This window comes from Xyrauchen texanus, chromosome 3 (assembly GCF_025860055.1).
Source record: "Xyrauchen texanus isolate HMW12.3.18 chromosome 3, RBS_HiC_50CHRs, whole genome shotgun sequence".
NCBI classification, from domain to species: domain Eukaryota; kingdom Metazoa; phylum Chordata; class Actinopteri; order Cypriniformes; family Catostomidae; genus Xyrauchen; species Xyrauchen texanus.
Window position 1 is genome coordinate 40,257,176 of NC_068278.1, and position 25,406 is coordinate 40,282,581.

Below are 25,406 nucleotides of genomic sequence, written 5' to 3' on the forward strand. Positions count from 1 at the left end.
CCTCATGTTTGGGAGGATCCCCAGACTCCCTATTGATGTAATGTTCCAACATGCTCTGAAGAATGATCGTGTCGTTACCTATTCAGAGTTCGTGTCCCACCTCAAAAGAGACCTGAGTGAGGCAGCAGAGGTTGCTCAGAGGCACAGTTCAGCTGAACAGGCTCGTCATGCCAAGCTCTACGACCGCAAGGTAAAAGGTTCTCCATTGACTGTTGGTGACAGGGTTTTGTTGGCAAACAGAGGTGAAAGAGGGAAACGTAAAGTTGCAGACAAATGGGAGTCAATTCCTTACGAAGTGTTGTCAGTAAGATCAGCAATCAATGTCTATCGTGTGAAGGACACAGTCACAGGCAAAGAAAAAACAGTTCACCGAAACCTACTCCTTCCTGTTAATTTCCTGTTGAGAGACAATGATGCTGACCTGTTGTCTGATTCCCTGTCAGTTTGTGCTGGAACTGATCATGGTGATGCTCTGCCACATGACTTACTTGTCAGTGATGAAAAAACATTGCAGTGGATTTTGCAATCTGGAAAGAATGCTGGACCTGATGAAGTTGTTGTCGACTTACCCAGTTCATCCAACGCAGAAGAGAATACTCATGTGGATGATGTGGTCGAAGATAGTCATTTATGTACTGGCCGGGACAGTGATACAAGCCAGTCATCATTCCTGGACGATCAGTCTGCCCACAGTCACCCCATACAGCTCCCCACAGATTCATCAGCTGATGCACACTCACATGTTCCCAGTAGTGTAGACTCAGAATCAGTTGAGCCTGTAATTTGCACCCAGCCAAAGCGAGTATTCCCTGACATGACTATGACTCGGATTGGTAGGGTCATTAAACCTCCAAAGAGATTAATTTGTGAGATGAATGACCAGGTTGTGGAAGATTCAAGGTCTTCAGTTGGTTCTTTTGTTAATTTTGTGAAAAATGTTTTTGCAGTATAGCCTGAGACTTTATAATGTACATTTGAGTAATTGTGTTCAAGAGTGTAGACAGATACTCCATTTTTCTCTGGAGTTATTTTTCTTGAGCTGTGTCAATTAGGAGAGGTGTAAACGGCATCTCTTGTGTCTCTGTTAAGGTTTAGGCTTTGGTACCAGCCTACCCTTGCATATCTCTGTAGGAGAAGTTTTGTAACTGACTATTACGCAGTAGCGCTCAATGTAATCCAATTTTTTTTCTCTTCTTTCTTCTGTTTTCTCTGTTTTTGGATGCGCTTCCCTGATTTAGCAGAAATTTAGGGGGTGTATGTAACGGGTTGTATATGGGTTCTTTTAAATTGCTGCATAAATGGGGACAGCGCCCTCTGCTGGCGTCATTTTCACATTGCACTGTGGCGCTAAAAATAACGATTTCTGGGTAATCCACAGCAGAACTTCTGATAACTGCTGTGGTAAGTCGCATGTTAAACACTGCAGAGACAATATTAGCCAAAATGCTCTAAAGCCCTTCACACAATATTTTATTTTACTGTATTTTTGTTGTGATGTAAATTAGAGATGAATGCCTTTTGTTTGGCGTCGAGTGAGTCATTAGTTTTATGGCTTTTAATGCTATTCCTCCATCTGACTTAATGTGCGTTGTGTAGGGCTGTTTATGTCTCTGTCCGTGATGTCGACATGCTTGTCCTGATTCAGCTTGGTTTCCCCATGTGCAGATGCCGCTCCACATACACAACATAGTGAGACTGATCCAAAGAGGACCGTTACACATACACAGACCGCGCGCAAGAATACAGTTCTCTTTCGCTCTTGAACGAACAATAACACACACAATTATGCCAAAATGTCGTTTGTCAAGTATCTTCATAACATAAGAGCAGTCTTATGATGGACATAAAGAGCTGTGAGAGAATGAGGCGCGTGTGAGATCCGCGTCTCAGCAACGGCTGCTCTTAAAGGGCCAGCATCCAATAAAGCTTTCTGTCAGTAAAGTTAATCAAAGAACAAAGGGAACAGAGAAAATTACTCACTGCTCTTGACTAAAGACCTTGCGTAGCTTTAATAAGGATTAGTCTATATATAATTTATAATTTATGCAGCGCAGACTGTCTGATAACTTTATTCAATTCTGTATATGTCCTACCTGTTAGACAGGAAGGGCACAGGTAAATATGACATTTATTATGGGTTTATATGAGGATTGTTTGAAGTTCACTTAAATTAAAAGCTGTTTTATTTTTTGAAGCCTAATAAATGTTTTTTAAAAATTGAATACTAAGGAGACCATGGTTTCTGTGTGAACTGATTATTTTGTAGACATCTTTTGAAAAAGAAACAATTGCATGAGTTTGAGGAAGATAAAATTAATTAAATTTTTAAATACATTTTTTAAAAAGGAAGTCAGAGTTGTGTTAATATATATACTTTTTTGTTTAAAAAAAGTAAAAAAAATATACGTAATTATGAGAAGTGCCCTTTTTTTCACTTGAGCCCTTGCCCCTCAAAATGTCTGTGCTCGTCCCTGGTCATCATTATTATAAACTTCAAGGTAAGGCACATACTAGCTATTTTTGTTATATTGTTATAACTTTTTAGGTTCTGAATTCGATGCTGGATTGTATTGAAAGTTTGGCCTTCATAATGCTGGAATTCCCGCACAGACAACACAAACACTTTCTGGTTAATGTATTCAAATTAATCCCACAGATGAACAAATTAAATCAATAATTGTATCTTTAATCAGTGTCTAAAGGTGACTAAAGGAAGCACATTCTCACATATTTGCTCATGTGTTGTTTTAACAAATACCTAAAATAAATTTCAAAGAAGAATGTGACATTAATAAGATGGAAAAATAAATACAAATGTATAATAAAATATCTGAAAAAGAAATGTACAGTAAGTCAGTACATCACAGCATAGATTACATTGCACATTGCAGGGAAACAATTGGCTGAAAAAGAGCACCATAATGCAAAAGGCTATCCAAATAAAAGGTGGTAATTAAGAAAAGCAGGTCCATATGAGTACGTAAACAGTTAGGTAATATAGCATGATAACAATTATTATTATTAGAACACTTAAATGATGATCTTTACTTCCGTGTATAAAGTTTATTAAGACAAAGGCTACAGTATTCAACAGAGCATGATACACCACACTGTAAAAATTATTTCCATTGTTAACTTTATATTTTTTGCCAAATCATCTTAGATTCACTAATGTGTTCAGATAACATACGGATGGCACAATGGCAATGCACTGATATAATGTAAAATTAAATAAATTATAATAATTCCTCTAACTGTTATTTACTATATCTTTTTATTCAAATTATTATTTATTTTATTTTATAATAAAATTTTATTTTAAATGAACTCCAAATTTGAAGGCAAACCAGGTCACTTACTTTTTAAGTTAAACCAAAATAATTTCTTATTAGTGCATAGTTCAGCACATTACCACATTCACCATGGTCAAAATACATAAAATACGGATTGTCCCCTTTTTTAATAAGTAACATGAAATTTCAGTGACCTGGTCACCTTAATGTACTATGAAATAATAATGGAATTTCCCCCCCCTCTCTCTCTTTTCTGTTTCTACACCTTTCCAGAAAGGTCAGACGAAATCCAATAGTCAGGTGCACATGTGTCCTTGTAGTGAAATTCACACACTTTACAATGTATGACACTATTGTGCTGGAGACTCTGCATTGTCTCCCTCCCATGAATACAAGACTTCCTGCTGGCTTGGTGAGTGGGCAGGAACCACAGCTGTGTGTCACACTACAAATATCACTTCCCTGTGAGAAAGTTCATGCTTACACCTGTTCATCTCAAATCTATGGTTGATCATTTCCAGAAAGCAATCCAAGTTCCTGACTTATCTCTGTCTGTTTCTGCACAGTGGTAAGTATTAGCTGTTGTATTAGTATTGGTTGTTGTACTAATGTTGTTATTGTCTAAAAAGAACTTGCATAGCTAGTCTCACCTGTACATGCAGACAGCTGTCAGATTCTGCCGTGTTGTGTTATCGCTCCAAGTGACTAATCACAGTTATTATTCAAGTCAAGTCAAGTCAAGTCAAATGGTTTTTATTGTCATTTCAACCATATACAGTTAGTACAGTACACGCTGCTGGGCTTTCTTGGTGATAGAGCTGGTGTTGAGGGACTAGGTGAGGTTCTCCGCCAGGTGAACACCAAGGAATTATTGACCAAACTATCAGTACAGCTCAGTATAAAGTCTCTTTTGAATACATTTAGGTTTATCAAGTTGATGTATAAAAAATAACATCTGGTCCTCATTGCTCTAGAGAGCCATGCTGTACATAGAGCTGATCAGGCTGTGGGATGAAGCAGTGAAGGCGATAGACAGCCATCACTGGCACGATGCTCTCTCCAAGCTCAACCAGATCACTGATCACAACTGTCGAACTCTGTTTGTGGTTGCTTCGGCACACATTGCTCTGGGTCAGTTGGACCTGGCAATCAAGGTATAAAACACGTTTTGACAATTAACTGTGTAGAAACAGTACAGAGCTTGCTCTAACCTGATCCTGTAGTTGTTAAACATATACCGCATTTCCTGTAGAGAGCCATCATTTGGTTAATAAATTGATCATAGAATAAACATTCTTCACTGAAAATGAAATGTTAACAAAACATTTGCTTCATGTGGTAACATCTAAAGTAACTGCTTTTATTCAGTTGATGTTGTGTCATCAACTGTCATGATTCCTACATTGTAAGTTGGATAAAAGGGTGAAAATTGTGATGTTTGTCAATGTCAAAACTTACGTTTTAGGCATTAGACCGGGTAATTGCAAAGGATCCGTGTTTTGCTGTTGGATTTTTTCAGAGGGCTGCAGTTCATATGATTGCAAACAGGTAAAAATACTCCCATTAATATGTTCTAACTGTTTACATAGAGTGTCACCTAAACCCTTTGTAAAGGAATAGACCAGTCTGTCTGGTGCATACGCCACAGCATGTCACAACAGAAACATCTTAACATGGAATTCTTTTGTTTAAATGTCAAATTTTGGACCGTTTAAAAATAATGCTTTCATCTGATATTGCTTCTTTGTTTCTCTCATTATCTAATTTTTTTCTAACCCTAGACTAGAGGAGGCATTGTCTGATTGCATATGGGCTCAGAAATACATGAGGGAAAACCCTGTCATTGACTACAAACAGCTGGGTCTACGATATAAAATGTACAGTTGGCAGGTGAGAACATATGTATTTAAATCCATATGTGCAAATAGGTAAAACATAACCATTTATAAAAGTATTAAAGCAGAATGTCTGGGCATTTAGTAACATTTTATTTTAAGCCAGGAAGTTGTTAGCATTCTCTATTTTTCCATGTTCTATCAAACACTTGCATAGATAAATATCTCAAGGCCTTTTTGAGGGCCGAGATAAAAAGCTCCACAGTTATGCAATGCCAAATGCCAGGCTGAAAGAAGATAAGACATAAGCAGCATTCCTCAGTTGTCATTTTAAACTGAGTTTAGCCTGAACAGGTGAAGCAACATTTCTATTCCCAAATGTGGACTGGCATAAAAAGAAAGGTTTGTCAGCACACTTTATAGAACTTCCCGCACAGTCAATGCACAACGAGCGCAAGTAAGCTCTTCATAAGACGTAGGGGGTCTTAATTAAAGATCACAAAGCAAAAATATGCAGGTATGTCTCATACAATTTACTATGTACAATAGCATTCTAGGATGTTATTCTTCTCACCACAACTGTACAGAGCAGTTACTTTATTTGAGTTACTGTAGACTTTGTCATTTCAAACCAGTCTGGCCATTCTCTGTTTATCTCTCTCATCAACAAGGCATTTCTGCCACTGAATGTTTTCACCATTCAGAGTATATTCTAGAGAATGTTGTGTGTGAATATCCCAGGAGATCTGCACTTACAGAAATACTCAAAACAGCCTTTCTGGCACCAACAATCATGCCATGCTTGAAATTACTGAGATCACATCTTTTCCCCATTCTGATGGTTGATGGGAACATTAACTGAAGCTCCTGACCCATATCTAATGAATTTATGCACTGCACAGCTGCCACACGATTGGCTGATTAGATAATTGCATGGATGATTGATGATGCCAGATAGGCTGATTTGAGTATTTCTGTAACTGCTGATCTCCTGCGAGTTTCACACTCAACAGTCTCTTGAATTTACTCAGAATGATGCCAAAAACAAAAAAACATCCAGTGAGCAGCATTTCTGTGGATGGAAACACCTTGTTGATGAGAGAAGTTAAAAGAGAATAGCCAGACTGGTTTGAACTGTCAAAGTCTACGGAAACTCAGATAACTGCTCTGTACAATTGTGGTGAGAAGAATAGCATCTCAGAATGCTGTTCTGAGATGCAGTTTGGCACTGTTTTGGTGGCACGAGTGGAACCTACACAATATTAGGTAGATGGTTTTAATGTTGTGGCTGATCGGTGTATGTTGCCAGGTCCTATATAACACAGCAGCAGTCCACTCTAAACTGCAGCAATGGGACAAAGCAAGGGACATCTTGCTGGCTGCATCATAGGAGAGAGGAGGAGGGCGGGTAAACCTTATAGACATGGCTTTAGAAACTGTTTCTGTAAGAAAAACAAAATACATCCAACAATAGCTTTTGATTTTCCATTTTACAAATAATGCATCACATTTTACTCACATTTTAAACACAGTATATTGCTACAGTATATTGTCAATAGTTTATGTTTTGGTTAATGTATAGTTCATGTTTTTGTCCATATTTGCACTAGAGGAGAGAGGTTATGGCACCTCTTCTAGTTCCAGAGGGTAAAGTGTTTCGTCCCAGGAAGCAGGAGGTAGAGCAGCTGAAGCCAAGGGACTTTCTGGGTGAAGCCAAGGTGACTCACATCTTTACTCTACATTTTATCATTAGCTATTTGAAATTAAACTACTGTGTAACACAACATTTGAAAGCAAAAGTAGTGGTGAAACAAGTAACTTGTTCTCAAAATTAAATATTAAAGACAAATGACTGTAAATATGGTGACATATATACAGAACATTAAAAAAAGGCAAACTGTGAATGTTTAAGTGAATGCTCTCCGTAGTTGTACAACAACCAGTGTCTTAAAGGGATAGTCCAACCAAAAATGAAAATTATCTCATAATTTACTCACCCTCATGCCATCCCAGATGTGTATTACTTTCTTTCTACTTCTGAAAGATTTTTAGAGGAATTTCTCAGCTCTGTTGGTCCATACATTGCAAGTGAATGGTGACCAAAACTTTGAAACTCCAAAAGCAAAACATTATACATAAGATTCCAGAGGTTAAATCAATGTCTTCTCAAGCAATATGATAAATGTGGGTGAGAAACAGATAATTATTTAAGTCCCTTTTTACTCCACTTTCACTTTAACATTCTTCTATTGTTTTTGGCGATTCACAATATTCATGCATATTGTCTCTTCTGGGCCAGTAGGATGAGGGTGAGTAAATAATGAGAGAATACATTTTTTTTTGTTGAACTTTCCCTTTAAAACTAAACCTCTCTTTCAGTTCTATAGAGAAAATTTGCACATTTTGAGACAAAATAAACATATTTGTTTAATTTGAATATAATATATAGTATGTACATTATGAACTAAAACTCTTCCCAATTATGAATGCAGATTTATTTTATTTTGTTCACTCTATTCTTAAAGTTATGGTTTAGTAATAAGAACATTCTAAAATGTACAGGCAACTTGCTTTTAGATAAACTTTCCTATGTACACTATTAATCACAAATACACTAGAAGCACAATAGAAGAAATCAAAGACAATTTCACTCCTCTTTATTTTCTATTATTTTTTCCAGGTCATCACTTCTTTGATTCCAAATGATGACTTCAGAGGGTTTGATCCTCTCAGACCACAGGTTCAATTGCTATCATATTTTATCCCACATTTCTGCACTGGCTTTGGTTCCTGACTAGACCGCACTGATTATGTATCTTCCTGCAGAAACCAGGGTACTATGAGCCAAAGATAGAAGAAGGCCAGTAAGTGTACAATATTCAGAAATGTTTCGGACTGTAACAAATCTGGCTTCACGAATTGAGATAAAAAAAAAAAAGAGCATATCTCATTAAGTCGTATGTTGTTGTATAGGGACTCCCGTTACATGATAACGAAGAGTGCATATGTGGCAAAAGGGCCAGGGGAGCTAACAGTGCCTGTTGGAAAAGAAGTGTTTGTGTATGGTGATGAGGACAGAGATGGACTGGCAATAGTCATATATGATGGAAAGGTGGGGGCTCTTCCCTTCTAGAATGATATGACACATTACTGAGCCTGATTTTGTTGTTATGATTGTGAAGGCACACTGAATGTTTGTCCCTCATTATGACAATAGTGTCCAATTATGTTTCATACGCTCACACAGGCAGCTTGAGTAATAATGTCAGTGTGTGATTAAAAGCTATTTTCAGAATCTAGAATAACCCACAGCATATCTCTCCTTTGTTTCTTTTAACATGTCAGAGAGGTCTGGTTCCCAAGTACCTGCTTGATGCAAGGGGCAAGAAAAATAAGGGTAAAAACAAGCGAATTGTAAGTGTCCCATTGCATCTTTGTTTCAGTATGTGCTTTATGAGTGTTTATTTTTCAAGACTTCTCCAGATTTTTTCTTAAATGTGTTGAGCTTGCTGTTTAATGCATGAATTGTATGAATGCAGACAGGTTTAAGAGCCCTTTATATGCTATCTTAAAATTTGCTAGCACACTCTGCAAAACAGAAAGGCTTGGCAGAGACTAAGCATTGCCTCAGCACACTTTACCACTTTAAATGTAGTTGCAAGGAAATGAGAAAGCTACCATGAATATAAAAATAGTTTAAAAGGTTATCGCTTCTTGTTGCACCTTTTGCCAGAGACTTGATCATTAATCAAGAAAAGGGATACACATTTTCTTCTGTGCAAATATTACAAAGAATTATGGCTTTGAGCTTCTGTTCAATAACTAAATTAAAGTTGTTTTAGGTAGTAGAACACTGACTGCTTTTCTCTGTATTTTCCTTGGAAGGAACTGGCCAATGGCATCCCAAACCCACCAGACTTAAAACCCCCGAATCGACCCCAAGGTCCATTTCAACCTCCAACAAGTATTGTAAATTTTTTAAATTTTGACAATAACACAGAAACATTGGTAACACTTTACAATAAGATTCCATTCGTTTACATTAGTTAAAGAGTTATTTCACCAAAAAAATTATCTCTTCATTTACTCACCTTAATGCCATCCCAGATGTGAATAACTTATTTTCTTCTGCTGTGCACAAACAAAGATATTTAGAAGAATATCTTAGCTCTGTAGGTTCTCACAGTGCAAGTGAATGATGGCCACAATTTTGAAGCTCCAAAAAGCACATAAAGGCAGTATAATAGTAATTAAAATGTTTGTGTTCATCAGTAGGAAGTCATACACATCTGGAATTTTTTTTTTTTTTACATAATTTATGAATCTTTGTTAATGTTAGTTAATACAAATACAATTGTTAGTTCATTGTGCATTAACTAATGTTAAAAAATACAACATTTGATTTTAAAAATGTATTACTATATGTTGAAATTAACATTAAATAAGATTATTAAATGCTTAAGCATTGTTCATTGTTAGTACATGTTAACTAATGTTGTAAACTAATGTTAACAAATTGAACCTTATTGTAAAATATTACCGATACATTTAAACTGGAATTGCTTGTTAGTAGATAACATAATTATTATGAAAGAAAACATATATTCTATATTTCTGAAAATAATTCTTCCCTGGTGTTTGATATATGCTATTATTAAAATGCAGTGGCAGTGTCTAATGTAAAGGGGTAATATCATGTGGAAAACATTCATAATGCAAAACTTCCACCCCAGTGAAAAAATACCTATTATTGAAACTAAGCTGCTAAAATGGCTTGTTCTGTACATTCATATCTTTCATAGGTTTCCTCCAACTGTCATATTAATGAAAGCAAAATGCATTTAAAAATAAAAGATTTGTGTTGGTGTTTCATTATTCTTGTATTCTGAAGTGATGTCAGTTTAATCCTTTCTCCTGTAGAGTTGCGCTCTTTCAATGCCAATGCTACCCACACAACTCCTCCAATGAACAGCAACTCCACCCGCGTCCATACCCAGCAGGTGAGTAATAAAACGCACTTGAAAGAATGCTGACCTTTTGGCAGGTAAACGCAGTCATCCCTTTAAAACAGAAACTCCAGTGATGTCTTAAACCCACACATGCAGTTTTTGCCAGGAATTGTCTTTCAAACATTCTACTAATTAATTAGAGCATGTTTTCACAGTCTAGAGTATGTTTGTGTGCTCTGTACTCTTTTATATATCTCTCCAAAGTGATCTCCCAGTTCAATATGGAAAGCCTGAAAGCTAATATTTCTGACAGTGTTATGGAGATAGAAATAGAAGCAGAGCATGATTAATGCAGTGGCCATCATGACTGATCTTTTGTGTGAGATAAAATGAGTTTTGTGACTCAGAGATGAAGTGGAGTGGAGTGTTGAGGCAGCAGACCTTTGATTTGGCCTTGATTCAGTAACAAATACACCCAGGGGAGGAAAGGAACGCTCATATAATTTTTAAGAGGACTGTTTGAAACCACTGCCTGGCAGAGAGACCTGATTACCTTGTGACAAACTTTCTTATAAATGAGTATGCAAATACCTTGTGCACATGCTAGGACTTTGTAATTGGAAAACGGGGAATTTTGAAAATGGAAAAACTTTTTGAAATTTGAATTTTTTAGAAATTATACTTCTAAATCAGAGAACATCTTTTTACAGTGACCTGAGCATGTGCACTGTACACTCACTGAACACTTGTACACCTACTTATTCATGCGATTGTCTAATCAGCCAATCGTGTTACACCAGTGCAATGCATTAAATCATGCAGATACTGGTCAGGAGCTTCAGTTAATAAACCATCAGAATGGGGAAAAAATGTGATTCATTGTTTTCGACTGTGGCATGATTGTTGGTTCCAGACAGGCTGTTTGAGTATTTTGATAACTGCTTATCTTGTGGGACTGTCATGCACAACAGTCTCTAGTTCACTCAGAATGGTGCCAAAACAAAAAACATCCAGTGAGCGGCAGTTCTGCGGATGGAAATGCCTTGTTGATGAGAGAGGTCAATGCAGAATGTCTACAACAGCAGAAGACCATGTCAAGTGCTTTATTAGGACCATATTGTTCCTAATAATGTGCTCAGTGAGTGTATATCTCAGTTATCTTAACATTAACCAAAAATGTGACCAACATTTCTCAGGCCCCAATTTCACACCCGGAGCCTGGACCAGTCATTGTCAAAGTGCACTACAAATACACCATTGCTCTGAATGTCCCTTTAGAAACTCCACTTTGGGAACTGCAAGAGAAAATCGCTCAGAAATTAGGACAGCCGGCAACGATCATTCGCCTCAGGTAATATTGCAGACCTGCTGCCTGGCCAACATGCTTTTAGTTGCCATAAATTCACAGTAATAAAGTTTGTAAGAGTAGGTAAATTTTTTCATTGTACAATTCTTCACACCAACCTTAAAGCATGCTACTTCTTCTCACAGACACAGGAAGCATGGTACCACAGTACTGACACCATTGGATGGAGATGATGGACTAGATAGCCTTGAGGACGTGGCTGAAACAGGACGTGCCACAATTTGGTGTCAGGTAACCTAACTAATTGCCAACTTTGAATGACACTACTCAGTGAAGGATAATAATTTCTATTTTTAATTTCATAATTTTTATTTGAAAACTATACGTTTTAGAGTTTGTTGGCATTAAGTTGTAACGAAGGTGTAAAATTGTCTACAACATTACAAAGAAAAGGTAAGTAAGCGATTATTAAAATCATGTTAACATGCATATTGTTTATGTGTTGTGGCTAAAATTTTGAAACAGTGATAAAATCATAATATGTACTTTTGTTTGGTGACACTAATAATGCAGGAATTGCATACTTCACCTTTAAGTACAGATGTTATACCAATTTAGCTATTTCTTAATTTGGTACAGATGTTCCAACAATTTAGTAATATTTGGCAATAGTCCAGTGTTCATTACCTCCTGTCATTCCATCTCCCCTAAGACTGAGGACCCTCTAGCCAACAGGACCATTCTCTATCAGATGGTGGCACTGTATGACTATTTTGCACAAGGCCCAGAGGATCTGGAATTCAGTGAAGGGGACACTATTGATATTCTCAGTGAAGGTATGATAAGACAAATAATTGTTTTATTATTTACATTTTAACTTTGCCTATAAATGTTTATATTTTTCCATTGTTTGTGCAAGGAATGTGTTTTTCTCCATTTTACAGTGAATGAGGAGTGGTTAGAAGGCCACACTGCTGGAAATATTGGCATCTTCCCCCGAAGTTTTGCTCATCGGGATACAGACAGCAATAGTACAGTTGGGCATAAACAGTTGGGCTTATAACTGTTTAAATGAATGACAGTATTTATCAGAAGGCATTTCTGCTGAAGTGAAGTGATTCCGGAGTGTGCCTGAAAGTGAAAAATAACTTTTGAACATTGGTTTAAGCAGATTAAATCATATTAAATGAAGTCATTAAATATCAGTTTGATGGTAAGGAAGCTGATAAGATACTTTTGTTTCTCCCTTATGTTTTCCTGATCCAAATCTCCCATTATTACCTTTTCCTTGGTTTACAGTATCAATAATGTGTACTCTTCTCTTTTCTTAAAGAGATTACAGCTACTCTCTTTAAGTGCTCTTAACTGGAAAGAAATAGCAGTTGGGAATTTAAGCTGTCTAAAGTGAAAAATACTTTATAATGGTATCGGAATGACTGAATTCTTTGTAAATTAAAAGCCAACAGGAGTCTTTTGACTCTCTTTGCAGAGCTAGTTCATTTAGTATTAATAGAAAAGGGACTTTTGGGTACTTTCAGAGATCCCACAAAAAAATTGGGAGTTTTAAATAGTGTTTTGGCATGCCATGGGATGCCAACTCTGGTTTACATCATTACCACCCACTTCCTCTTAACCTCCGACTGAATTTTATCTATCATACATAAACTGAACAGCAGTGCTAAAGAGAAAAATTATTTAACATACATCACAGCCATACAATATATTCCGCTGGCATATTTTATTTCAGACTTGGTCAGATATGGTCACATATAAAATGGCATTTAAATCACCCTTCTCCTGTATAGAAAGCTGAATACACCTCAGTGAAGTATCTGTAATGCAGTGTTTAATGGTGTGGTGTGCTCTGTCAGACTGGGCACTGGGGCATGACACTGCAGCATACAAACCTTCTGCTCTTTTATATTGCAGTAATTATAGGCTTGGCATCCCCCTGTGTGATGCACTTTTCCCTTAGTTCCCATTAAACATTTGGTCAATAATTAAAGCCATACCTCATCCTAACTCTACATTTACAGATCAATTCTTCCCTCGTACCTTATGTTCCTGTTTTTATTTAAAGAGTGAAAATAGTGTGTTTTGTTTATTAGCTGTTGTAATTGGTGTTGTATAAGTGTCAGAGAGTTATACTGCTTAACATTTTTCAAAGTGAAAACAACATTTGCGTTTTTATAGGGGAAGTAAGTGAACTGTACTTGGGTCTCAGTATACTGCAGATAACAGTGGTACAAAATAATGGGCCTGACCACACACTGTTGTAAATGTTACTTGTTTACTTGGTATATCAATAACTCACTCAAAAGATTATAATGGACTCTTTATCCAGTAAGTGGAAAGCAGAAAACAGCCAATTAATGGTGTCAGATGGTATGTAGTTGGCTATTTGAATACTTTGTTTAAAGCCAAGATCAGGAGTTACTCAAATGAATTATTGAAAACCCATTACATGCAGTCTTCTTAAATCACTCACTGTCTTTCATACATAAATGTAGGATAATTTAGGTAAAGGAAGATAAAGAGAGACAGAGAGGAAGAAAGGGAAATCATATATTGTGTTTTATATGGCATTTAGTATGACTAAGGTGGTCTTATAATAGTTACCTAATTGAATTTCTGGAATGAGAAGTCCATTTGGAGTGTTGTGTGTGTATAAGTGTGAAAACTGAATCTGTACTTAATGTACAGTATGACTTAAAACTAAAGTGTATAATGCTATCAATGCATTTATTATGCATAAAGATCAATGAGTGTCTCTACTTTCTCATCTAGACCCATTAATTGCTCATTAATTTCTGCCAGTACGGCCTAATGCCAGGAGCAGTAATTGCACATTAACGTTGAATTTGACTCATTTGTCCCAATGGCAGCATCTTAAAGAGCTGTAAATCAGTGGGTTGGAGATCAAGTATGATAAAGAAATGTCAGCATATAGGGAGTCTTTTGGAACACGTAACAATAAAAATAAAACATGATTCGTTTTATTTTTCATCTTTACTCTTATTTATACATAAACTCTTACTATAATATTTTTGTTCATTTATTACTTTAAAATTAATATATTCTTTCTAAGTTGATTTTTTACTTCAGTTGTATTACTCTGTAAACTTGCTCTTATCTTATAAAAATACAAATATACTCCTGAGACCCAAACGTGACTGCTATGTGCATTTTCCATTTCCCTTTTTGATTTATAACTAGTAGCAATATACATGCAAAATAAAAATTTCTAGAACAAAGTCTTTATGCCCACATATGTGGACAGTAGGACTAAGTTGGGAAATTTTAAATAATACCAAGCTATTTGGTACAATTTTCAAATGGTTTATTATCTTTCCAGGAGTGTAGGTTTTTCACGTTTTTGAGATGTAACAAGACATTTCAGCTGATTTATTGTAAAGCTGCTTTTGAATAATGTGTATTGGGAAAAGAACAAATAAAAAACTATTCAAATAAAAATTGGACTTGATTTTAATTTTACGTCACAATGTTATTTTCTACTTTAGCAACAAAATCTCTACCAATCAGAATTTAGCATAATTAATTCTGATACTATCACGATTCACTGTTATCTGCCCTGTGTTTCTCCCCTGTCATCTGTTCCCTGACTACACTTCCCATAATTCCCTGCCCTCATCACTGCCAACTGTCCTTGATTGTGTCCTCACCTGTATTTCATTAAATCATTATCCATTGAATATATATGCCCTGTTGTTTGCTGGTTCTTTTTCAGTTGTTGAATATGTACGTGTTTATACCACCCATATTTGGGCAGTAGCCTTTGTTGTTTTGGTCCTGTTCTTGTTTTCCCATCGTGGACATTTTATTTCATACTTGTTGTTTTTCATTAAAATCCATAGCCGCACCTAGATCCAGCTCTCTGACTTCTTCCCAATGTTACAGATACAGGTAATGGCAAACATCATCCAATCACTGCCAACCATGTTAAAATAAAATGTTACATTTGACATTCTGAATCTATATACTGACTACCAATGTCTCATGTTTGCCAAAAATGTTGAGTGGTTCAAACATCATCTGCAGCCTGAAACTGAACTTTTGTTCGAAGTTTGGGTTGAATGTACTTGACTTCATAAGAAAGCTATAAGATTCTCCCTTGTTTCCTTGCTCCCTATTTAGTGAATGACTTAACTTCCAGTGTGCTGTCTGTCTGGACTGGTCTCAGAAAAATTGGAAATGCAAGGTATGTTCATCCTAACTCCATATAAAGCCTCTGAAATATTTTTTCACAATGTGAAAATGCACAGTGAATATACAGCAGGATTTCTAATGAATCCTTACGCTATTGTACAAATTAGTGTACATCGTGTTTAGCAGCGTGGCATTTTGTGATAAATTTCTCAAATTAAAAAAATGGCATATCAGATGAAACTAGAGACTGTAATATTTTGACTCAAACAGGTTTCAATATAAAAGCTTAATTAGGTTTCTTACCAGGTGTAGCTTGGTTGGTGTATCTCCCAAAGACAAACTCCACTGTGATTGATGCCATGTTGTATTGTCACATGACTCAGTACATCAAAAGTTTAACCCTTTACTGACAGCCCAGATTCTCCTAAACTGAGATCAGTCAGTTTAAATTCAATTAAATTATGCGTTACATATAGTGAAGTCAAATTACAACATCCACACATGTGTACGCGTGGTCGCATGAGGATATACTTACTCATATTTTGTATTTCATATTATACATTTTTTTGTAATATTGATATTTTGTTTGTTACAAGTTTATTACTTGTTTACTCCATTTACACTATTGTAATTTTACATCAGTTTTCTTATTTTGCCTCAATTCCCATTATACAAGCATTTCCACTGCTTGCATCTAATGCAGCACAGGTGCACAGGTTTGCCATTGTCATGCCTATAAATCTTGATGAATTGAAATGTAACTTAATCAATGCAGATATACAGTATTGAAAAGGATGATAGTTAAGTTAATACAACCATAACAGGAGCAACGGTCTGTCCATTTGAGTTTATTAATAGCTCACAGTAAGACGTTGGTGAGACGAGGTTGTGTATGTCTGCTGACAGGCCTTTCTAATTCCTCTTTATGAGCTTAGAGGATGACACATGTGTTTTTACTGAGCTTACACAGCAACAGAAATACACAGTCTGGCCTAAAACACTGTTGTTATAAATTTTGTGTAAAGCTGCTTAAAACGATTTGTGTTGAATAAAGTACTATACAAATAAAAATGACTTGACTTGAGACAACATAGTCTGAGCCAAAATAATAAGGATGATTATTACACTTTATTTAAGACACTACAGAGGCTGCTATGAATGTATTAATTATGTAGGATTTCTAATCAGGGGCCGGTTGCATAAACATAGCCCCCACTGGCTCAGCTGACAGTTATTTTCAATGGCAAAATGGAATGTAACAAAAGTTAGCCTGAGGTGTGCTGTCTTATATTTTGGTCTTTAATTAGACTGATCTAAGTTTTTAATGCAACTGTCAGAAATAATTAAGACCAGCATTTTAGACGACTAACTAGTAAGACTAGTCTAAAACAGTTTTATGCAACCGGCCCCAGATGCAACATCAGACACAGCCTTCCTTTAAAGGAATAGTTCACCCAAAAATGAAAATTATCTCATTATTCACTTACCCTGGTGCCATCCCAGATGTGTATGACTCTTTTTTTCTGCAGAACACAAATTAAGATTTCTAGAAGAAGATAGAGCTCTTTCGGGTTCTTATAATGGAAGTACACGGGTGCCAGCACTTTGACAGTCCAAAAGTCATAATTAGGCAGCAACAAAGTAATCCAACACACAACACCAATTGATCAACAAATGTCTTCTGAAGCTAATCGATAGGTTTAAGTCGATAATTTAAAAAAATGTAATCTTCCATCCAGGGCTCTGAAGCCTTTTGAAATGTACTGAAGCACTTGCATGATGTTTGTCTTCTGTTGTAATTAAGCAGCTGCTTCCCAATTCTCGTGTGAACTCGCCAACAAGCTTATGTCAAGCTTCACGTAAGCTGCTGGCAGGAAGCACTTTTTAAAAGATAATAACGTTTTAATTATCAATTTATTTTTTACACAAACTTATTGATTTGCTTCAGAAGACATTCACTGATCGACTGGAGTCATGTGAATTGCTTTATTACTGCCTAATTATGACTTTTGCACTGTCAAAGTGCTGGCACCCATTTACTTCCATTATAAGAACCTGACAGAGCTCTATCTTCTAAAAATCTTAATTTGTGCTCCGCTGAAGAAAGACAGTCATACACATCTGGGATGGCATTAGGGTGCGTAAATAATTATAGAATTTTCATTTTTGGGTGAACTATTCCTTTAAAGACCCTTTCACACTCACAACACCAACCTGTGTTTAAGATGTGATACTACTCTCTCTCCCTAGACAGAAGGGATTAGATAGTTTCAGCTGACACACATATACAACACACGCTTCCATTTTTTTGTGAAACAATGTTCAAACCCAGGGACGTAGCAAGGTTTTCTGGGCCCCCTGACTGTATATTGGTCAGGGCCCCATTCCTATTACAACAATACATTTTAGAATGTGTTGTGGGGGCCCCTAGAATCATTATCACCTTTTACCCCAATAGCTATGGCCATGTTCTAACCATTCCCACTATAATGTGAAAGACAGGTAGATCACTTTTAAAAAGTGTTCCGACAGAAAATGTCATTGTAAATCCGAATAAAGTTAAAGGTTGTATTTAGACCACTACTGGTGGTATATTCTTCTATCTAAAACGCATAGCATGGAAACAATATTTCTATGGCACGAATATATAGGGCTATGTGAGATCAAGTGGCTGTAAGAAACTTCCAATCAAGAACTAAAACTAAGTTATGTCCCCAAAAGTGCGCAATCCTTTGTGAAAACGTCTTATTTGTCCATTGATTAAAGACAATGGCAATGCGAGCCTTATACATTACTTATAGCTCACGCACAGTAAAGATGTGGTTTAATTTGTCCACATGCGCTACTCAGTGTTGTTTGTTCCTAAGCAACAGAATCGCCTCTCGCGTGCGTGCGTCATTTCCTCCTGAGCGCGAGTGTGTGTATCTCACTACGGACTACTAAGTCGTAGCGAGCAGCACCGAACAAGCGCGCGCTCGATATCTGCGAGTCAACTGCCCAAACTTGAAACGCTCAAAACTCTGGTTTTCGCTTTCTCTCATCATAGGAGGAGTGTCACCAGCCGTTTTTCCACGCACAGTGTGTTAAAAGAAGGATTAAAGTCACTGTTACGGACATCCAGTCCTCGCGGGACTTAAATCGTTTACGGTGGGATTTGTTTGTCTCCTGAGAAACGGTGTACTTTTTGCGCTATACATAGCTTATTTAGCATTCAAAGTTGACAACTATCACTTTACGTGTTTTTCGGTAAATGTAGTTGGGCGTCAAAAGTTTAGAAACAGTATTACGCCAATTAACCGTTCATTTGATATTATTATTATGGGAGCGCTCTCAAACGAAGCTTGAACTCAGCATGACCAGTCTCGAGCCTGGTTGTGGGCACGAATCGTGGTGCAGTTCAGTTTCTAACAAGATGGCAGGGACAGAGCTGTTTTTCTTATTCCTGATGTGAAGTCCCCCTGTGGTTTTGAGGAGCGAACGTAGGTCTCTGAGAATGAGCACGGATCTGGAGCGCGTTTCCCTCAAGTCGGGCACAAACTCGCTGGGTTCCGGTGGCCGCGCGTTATCCGTTAACGTCAAGAAGTTGCACAACGCGCTCAACGTGCTGCTCAACGACTTCGAACGGGAGCAGTTTATCCACTGTCTCAACGTTTACCACGCCAAGCGTAATGTCTTCGATCTCGTGCAAACTCTCAAAGTCATTCTCAACACACCCAACAAACGCCAACTGCTACCAATGCTGCGCCTGGTCATACCCCGCTCGGATCAGCTGCTGTTCGACCAGTACACGTCGGAAGGTCTGTATCTGAAAACGGATCTGCTAGCAAGCAGTGTCTCACACGAGTGCTCGGAAGAAATAAGCAACACTAATGCCTATGCAGGAGCATCATCAGTGCACTTTCTTCATGAGCTCGAGCAAGCCGGTCCCAGCCAAGGATCTGTGCGCGCAGGTCCCGTTTTCAGCACCCCAGCTGAAGGAACAGCTCCAGCGGCCCCTTGTCCAAGTGCGGCGTTGATGCAGGAAGCTTCTGATGAAATTCGACAGGTGACGCTGAAACGTAACAAGAGCTTCGAAGGCCTGGGCTTCAGCATACGGGGTGGGTCAGAGCATGGAGTTGGGATCTATGTGTCTTTGGTGGAGCCGGGATCATCCGCTGAGAGAGAGGGCCTGAGAGTTGGAGACCAGATCATGAAAGTGAATAACGTGGTGTTTGACCGAGTCACCCATGGAGAAGCTGTCAAGGTGAGTTGTTATCTATGTGTTAATCTGTGCATGTGTGTGTGGGTTTACTAAAAATGGTAACACGTTATAATAAGGTTCCATTTGTTAACATTAGTTAATTAGGTATCATGAACAATAATATATTGTATACATCACGGATTAATCTTTGTTAATGTTAGTTAATAAAAATAATATTGTTCATTGTTAGTTCATAGTGAATTAACTAATGTTAACAAATACTTTTGATTTAAAAATGTATTAATATATGTTTACATTAACATTAACTAGGAGTAATAAATGCCTAATGCCTAATGTTAACTAAAGGAACCTTATTGTTAAGTGTTACCAATAAAATAATAATAGACACAGATTATTTTTTATTCAAAAAATTCAGAATTTATCATTTTTATTTTTTTTTGGTGTAGTTATGGATTGAGCTTTATATAAAAACAAGAAATCCAGCAAGGGGGCCTCAGCAAATTTTCGAGAGGTCGCAAGATGACTTAAAAAGGAGTTATAAACAAATAATCGAACTTCATTAAAACATGCAAAAACACTAATGTGGGCCTACAACATGAATGCACAGTTCTCGTGCAAATATTTTTTATTTCACACTCGCCTTCTCTCATTCAATTTTACTCTGAATATGTACACATCGGGGCCTGCAAATTATGTCTTGGTGAATGAGAACACCTTGGTTTAAAAAAGGTTGAGAACCAATGTGTAAGAGTATTTTTTTTTTATTTATCTCAACTTATGGATGGATATGTTAAGTCAAATTCTTGACTTTTCTTTCTGCTTTCTGTTTCCCTCCCCTTGAAGCTATCTCGTAAAGTGCTTTAGTATCAGAGTCAAAATCATGCAGGCAATTATTTTAGTGGAGTCCAAGTAAGACTGATCAGAATTGAATCCACAGCTAAAAAAAAAGCACAAGGCTGCATCAGTTACTCAAGTGCTTGCCTTTAGCAAAATCAATATTTTATTTATTTTGCCCACTTGATTGCACAGTGGTGTGCAATAGCTTATAGCCCATGCCACAACCTTAACTGGCATTATGACCAAAACCTCTCATTTGCCCTCTTCCTGTCAAATGGCCCTAATCTTGGCATTTTATCACATCCTCTTAGGGTAATTTCATAAAATTAGATAATTGAATAAAAATGACCATGGGGAGCTGATGCTGGTCTCAGGCTGAGCTCAGAGAATTGGGGGTATTGCAATTTGATCAACTGTTAGTCCAGTTAGACATGCATACTGAGAATTGTCCATGGCGGAATCTATTATCATCTCTAATTTTAGTTATAGATTTGAGAGTTAAATCAGCAGTTACATAACAGCGTGTGCAGGAGAAGAGCAATGACAGCAAGCCACCTCACTCTTACTTTTCTCTCTGCTCTCTCTGGCTTTCTATCTCTTTCACTATTTGTGTGGGCAGACTCATTCTATGTTTGCTTTTTTGAGAATTCACTTTCAACTGCTGAGGGAGGTGCATCATTCTTTTGTATCGTCCATGCTTTGTTGTACAGCCTATCATAATCATGTTGCAATCTTGGCTGCTGATCAGAATTGAATCCACAGCTAAAAAAAAAGCACAAGGCTGCTCCGTACTGCATCAGTTACTCAAGTGCTTGCCACAATAGTTTATGCTTTCTGTCACTCACAATAATTATAAGTATCCAGTAGATTCTTTTACATGAAAGGGTGCATTCACAAAAAAATCATAATAAAAAGAAAATTAATAATTTGCTCATTCTTCATGTTGAACTAACACTTTGATATAGTTGATTAAACTATAAGGGTAGTTCAAAGGCCTGATATCTGTGTATGATGATTTATTGAGTGAGTGAGTCTTGATTACAGGTTCCATATGTTGGGATGAAAAGTAACTGACCATGTGTACCCAAATATGCCAGATTTTAAATATTTCTTAAGATTGAAGAGGTGAGAATAGCCTCTTGCATGGCTGTATCATTTACTGTAAGGCAGAGGTTTGAAATAAGCTGTTATGATAGTATCATAGTTATCATTAAACATGGCTTTTAGCTCTATGTGTTCAGTTCCTCTAACATAGCTAGACTTTTGACAAACGGCTAAAAGTCTGGCCCATATTGCAGCTTGATCTGGCTAAGAACCACCCGCATGTCTGACTGACATGTAAAGTGACCAACCAGTTACACTTTGTTTAATTACCTTTAGAGACAGGTAATCTGAAATCAATGATACCACAATAATCACTGTAAAATAGGAACTGTTGAGCAAAGTTAAAATATCAAATGTCTTAATAATTATCCTCTATAATGCTCAGTTTGATTTCGTTTGTTCACTACATGCTAAATAATTTCTTTAGCCAATAAAGTCTTGTCGAGTCAACTACAGTTTTTTTTGTTCAGAAAATTATTAAAGGGCACCTATTATGGCATTTAAAATGTTCCTAATATTGTTTTGGGAGTCCCCAACAACAGTTTTACATGCATGCAATGACAAAAAACACTTTTGTTGTCTTATAATATGCATTTATTTTTACCTGATTTGCCGACTCCCAAATGATTCGTTCAACGACTCATTTTTCCAAATGAAAAATCCTTTGCGTGACGCTAATCTGCGGTGATTGGTCAGATGACCCAGTCAGTTGTGATTGGTATACTCTGTGCAGAGATTGTCGGAAACGGAACGCCCATTACCGCTTTGAAGTTAAAAAAATCAAAATCAGAGAAGGAATTTGAGTTGATTTATGTTAGCGATCATAGCCCAAAGTTCGGTGGTAAACACCCAATCAGTTATTGTTTGCGTTAGCCCAACGCATAAACATATTGGTAAAGCACTGCATTACTACAAGTTATTGCTCTATTCTTTATGACAACTCCAATAACATTGACAAACATCTCACATATTTTAAAAAAATTGACATTGGAGACCTAGAAGCTGCGCTGAACGTAACTTGCACAACACATACAAATACTTATTAAGCATGCTAAAAAACACATAAAAGCAACAATTATTAATAGTACTTACAGGTTGTGATTCGGAGGAAGCTGATCCAAATAAACTTGGTACTGATCCTTCCTTCAGTATCAACCGGCTCGTGAATCCACACTTGAAAGCATTCATGTTCGTAAAGCAATCGTCATTAAAATGACGCGAACACAGCACAAGTTTCGGGCTATACTTGTGTGGTATAGTTGTAAATATAAACTCTAGCCACTGATTCTTCACATGCTCGTCCCTGGGCAGTGAAAAAAAGGTCGCTTTTGATATGCACTTCAGAACACAGCGTCTTGTTGTCGACATGATGTTTTCCCTGGTGTCTGCGCGTGCAATGAGTGGGCGCGGACAATTTGATAATTTTTCGTCTTGACGTCACAACGAAAAGGAAAATGACTCATTGGAAAATCGATTCATTACATTGACTCAGAGTCGACTCCTACTTTTGAGAGACAATAACTTTTTTTTTACAGTGAACTTTCATATATAAAACTTTGCAGGATGTTTTTGTTCACTTAAATCTGTTACACACTACATGAAAGGTAATTTTCAAAATTCCATAATAGGTGCCCTTTAATGAACAATTCAAGAACTTTTATTTTGTCACTATTTCATTCTCATATATGTTTTATGTGACTTTTATATGAAGTTTATTACATATGCCTCTGAAGAAATGCAGATCTTGTTAGGCAAGAAAAAACATGCAAAACTTTGTTTCAGGCACAACTAGACCTCAACACTTAACACAACCCTCAAAAATAGTGACAAACCTCTGAACATCACCAGACAAAAATGATCTAACTGTGACAACCAAAAAGAAAAAACTAAACAAACATCAGCATAAATACAGTCAGCAAGCAGCAAGAAATGAGCCTATTAACATCAATTAATTCATGTTTAAATGCATGCTGGGAGCTCGCAAATGAAAAACATTGGTCAATGTGAAATTGTTTGTACAGATGACTCTATTAGATTGACTGCGAGCAACATTTGGGGGAATATTCTTGGTCTAACATGTTATTACGTAGATACAAAGTAATTCACATTTCATAGTATCTGTGACCAAAACAATACAAAACAAATGTGCTGGTTAAAATGTCAATTCATTTTTTTAACAGTACTGGCATGTAACAATATGACAGCTCATTTAAATAAAAACACAGCAGAGTAGTTTCCGAGAAATGTTGAAAAGACAAGACTGAAGGAATTAGTAGAAAAAGCATGTGGACTAAGTGGGCTGTCCAAAAATAGTAAGAAACAAACAAATATTACTGTTATTACGGTATATACTGTTGTGCTTAAGGCTTTTTTTTTATGTTTACTTGCTACGTCTCCTTGCTAATGAACTGTTGTGATCCTTCTCTATCTGCCCTTCTGTCTTTGCCAGTTGTTTGTCTGTATGAGTTTGTTATGTATGAGCACATGGCTTAGTCTAGTGTTTGTTTTTCATGTGCTATCACAACTCCTCCCCCTCGTTCCCTCTGTCCTGACCCCTAGTTTAGTTCTTGTTATGTTGATTGTCTTCATCTGTTTCCTCTTGTTCCTTCCCTATATTGTGCTCCCTTTCTTCTTGTGTTTGTCGGATTGTTTTATTCCCATGTCTGTGTGTCTTTTGTACCTAGTGTTTGTGTGTTACCCTTCTGTGTGGTTAGTTATCTTGTTTACTAGTTATTCTATGATTTGTTCCATTTTGTTTTCTTATAAGTTTTCTCCTACTTGAGAGTTTTGTGTTTCATGTTTTTCTTTTGTTTAATAATTTTTATTCGTTTCACTCGTTCCTGTATTTGGGTCCTCTTTCCTACTTGCGTACCATGATATAACGATCCGACCACTGATGGACCCAGCAGGAATACGTTTTTATTAGTTAGATATTTTAATTATTATTTGTTAGATTCGCCGGTTTTCCAGAGAGCTGCCAAAACCCAAAAACTCTTTGGTCTCCGTCAGGGGAACCAATCAGTGAGGGAGTATTCGCTGGATTTTCTAGTGTTGGCCTTGGGTTTGGTCTTCAACCAGGAATGTCTCATTGACATCTTTGTGGCAGGCCTGGTTAAGCCAATCAATCCTATATTCCTATTGGGGGTTAAGAGGGGAGTCTTACTGAGACCATAAAATTGGCTTTAAAGTGAGGTTATATGATCTCAGCATGTGTCCCGGAAGGCTCTCTCTTTTCATCCCAGCCCGAGGACAGCAATGCCTCCTCACGGTTGGTGGGTGCTTCACTCTTCCCATCACTCATAGGAGAAGGAAGAGATGGAGCTACACCTGAGGCTGAGTAGCCCGCAGTCGACCATTAGGAGGCAGTGTCCTTTACCACAGCCAACTGCAATGCTGCCGACCACCAGGAGGAGGAGAAGGAAGCCCAGTAAGGTGCCCGTTCCCCTGTCGCTGCTAGCGCAACTGGCTACAGAAGCCATTCCCCAGTTGCTGCCAGCGCTCCCAGCCACAGAGGTTGTTCCACCCAGCACAGCCAGCGCTACCAGCAACAGAGGCCATTCCCCAGTCGCTGCCAGCGCTCCCAGTCACGGAGGCGTTTCCCAATCGCTGCCAATGCTCCCGGCCATGGAGGCCGTTCCCCAGCTGCTGCCAGCGCTTCCTTGCCACGGAGGCCAATCCTGTCCAGTTCCCTTAGTCATCAAGTCTGTCCAGTTC

General features: G+C 37.4%; 2 protein-coding genes across 4 annotated transcripts in view; both read left to right on the top strand.

The window, feature by feature from the left end:
* Positions 1–3,721: 3,721 nt before the first annotated feature.
* On the top strand, positions 3,722–14,823 carry LOC127629312 (NADPH oxidase activator 1-like). 3 transcript variants are annotated; one of them, XM_052106476.1, is made up of 15 exons: positions 3,722–3,861; positions 4,268–4,447; positions 4,759–4,841; positions 5,075–5,183; positions 6,739–6,846; positions 7,809–7,868; positions 7,955–7,992; positions 8,102–8,240; positions 8,474–8,542; positions 9,014–9,092; positions 10,049–10,128; positions 11,274–11,428; positions 11,569–11,674; positions 12,096–12,219; positions 12,328–14,823. In XM_052106476.1, exons 2-15 carry the CDS (start codon positions 4,274–4,276, stop codon positions 12,444–12,446), a joined length of 1,443 nt encoding a protein of 480 aa, XP_051962436.1. In that variant the 5' UTR covers positions 3,722–3,861; positions 4,268–4,273; the 3' UTR covers positions 12,447–14,823. The 3 variants fall into 3 exon arrangements, with proteins under 3 accessions (XP_051962436.1, XP_051962443.1, XP_051962449.1); XM_052106483.1 differs by lacking the exons at positions 3,722–3,861; positions 4,268–4,447 and adding an exon at positions 6,438–6,572 and having other exon boundaries at positions 4,822–4,841; XM_052106489.1 differs by lacking the exons at positions 3,722–3,861; positions 4,268–4,447; positions 4,759–4,841; positions 5,075–5,183 and adding an exon at positions 6,321–6,572.
* Positions 14,824–18,513: 3,690 nt separating this feature from the next.
* The window catches only part of LOC127619996 (whirlin-like), a 129,607-nt gene continuing 122,714 nt past the window's right edge, over positions 18,514–25,406 (top strand). The window contains exon 1 of the mRNA XM_052093048.1: positions 18,514–19,793. Coding sequence (XP_051949008.1) covers positions 19,044–19,793 — 750 coding nt within the window. The 5' untranslated portion in view covers positions 18,514–19,043. The remainder of the gene's footprint in view (positions 19,794–25,406) is intronic.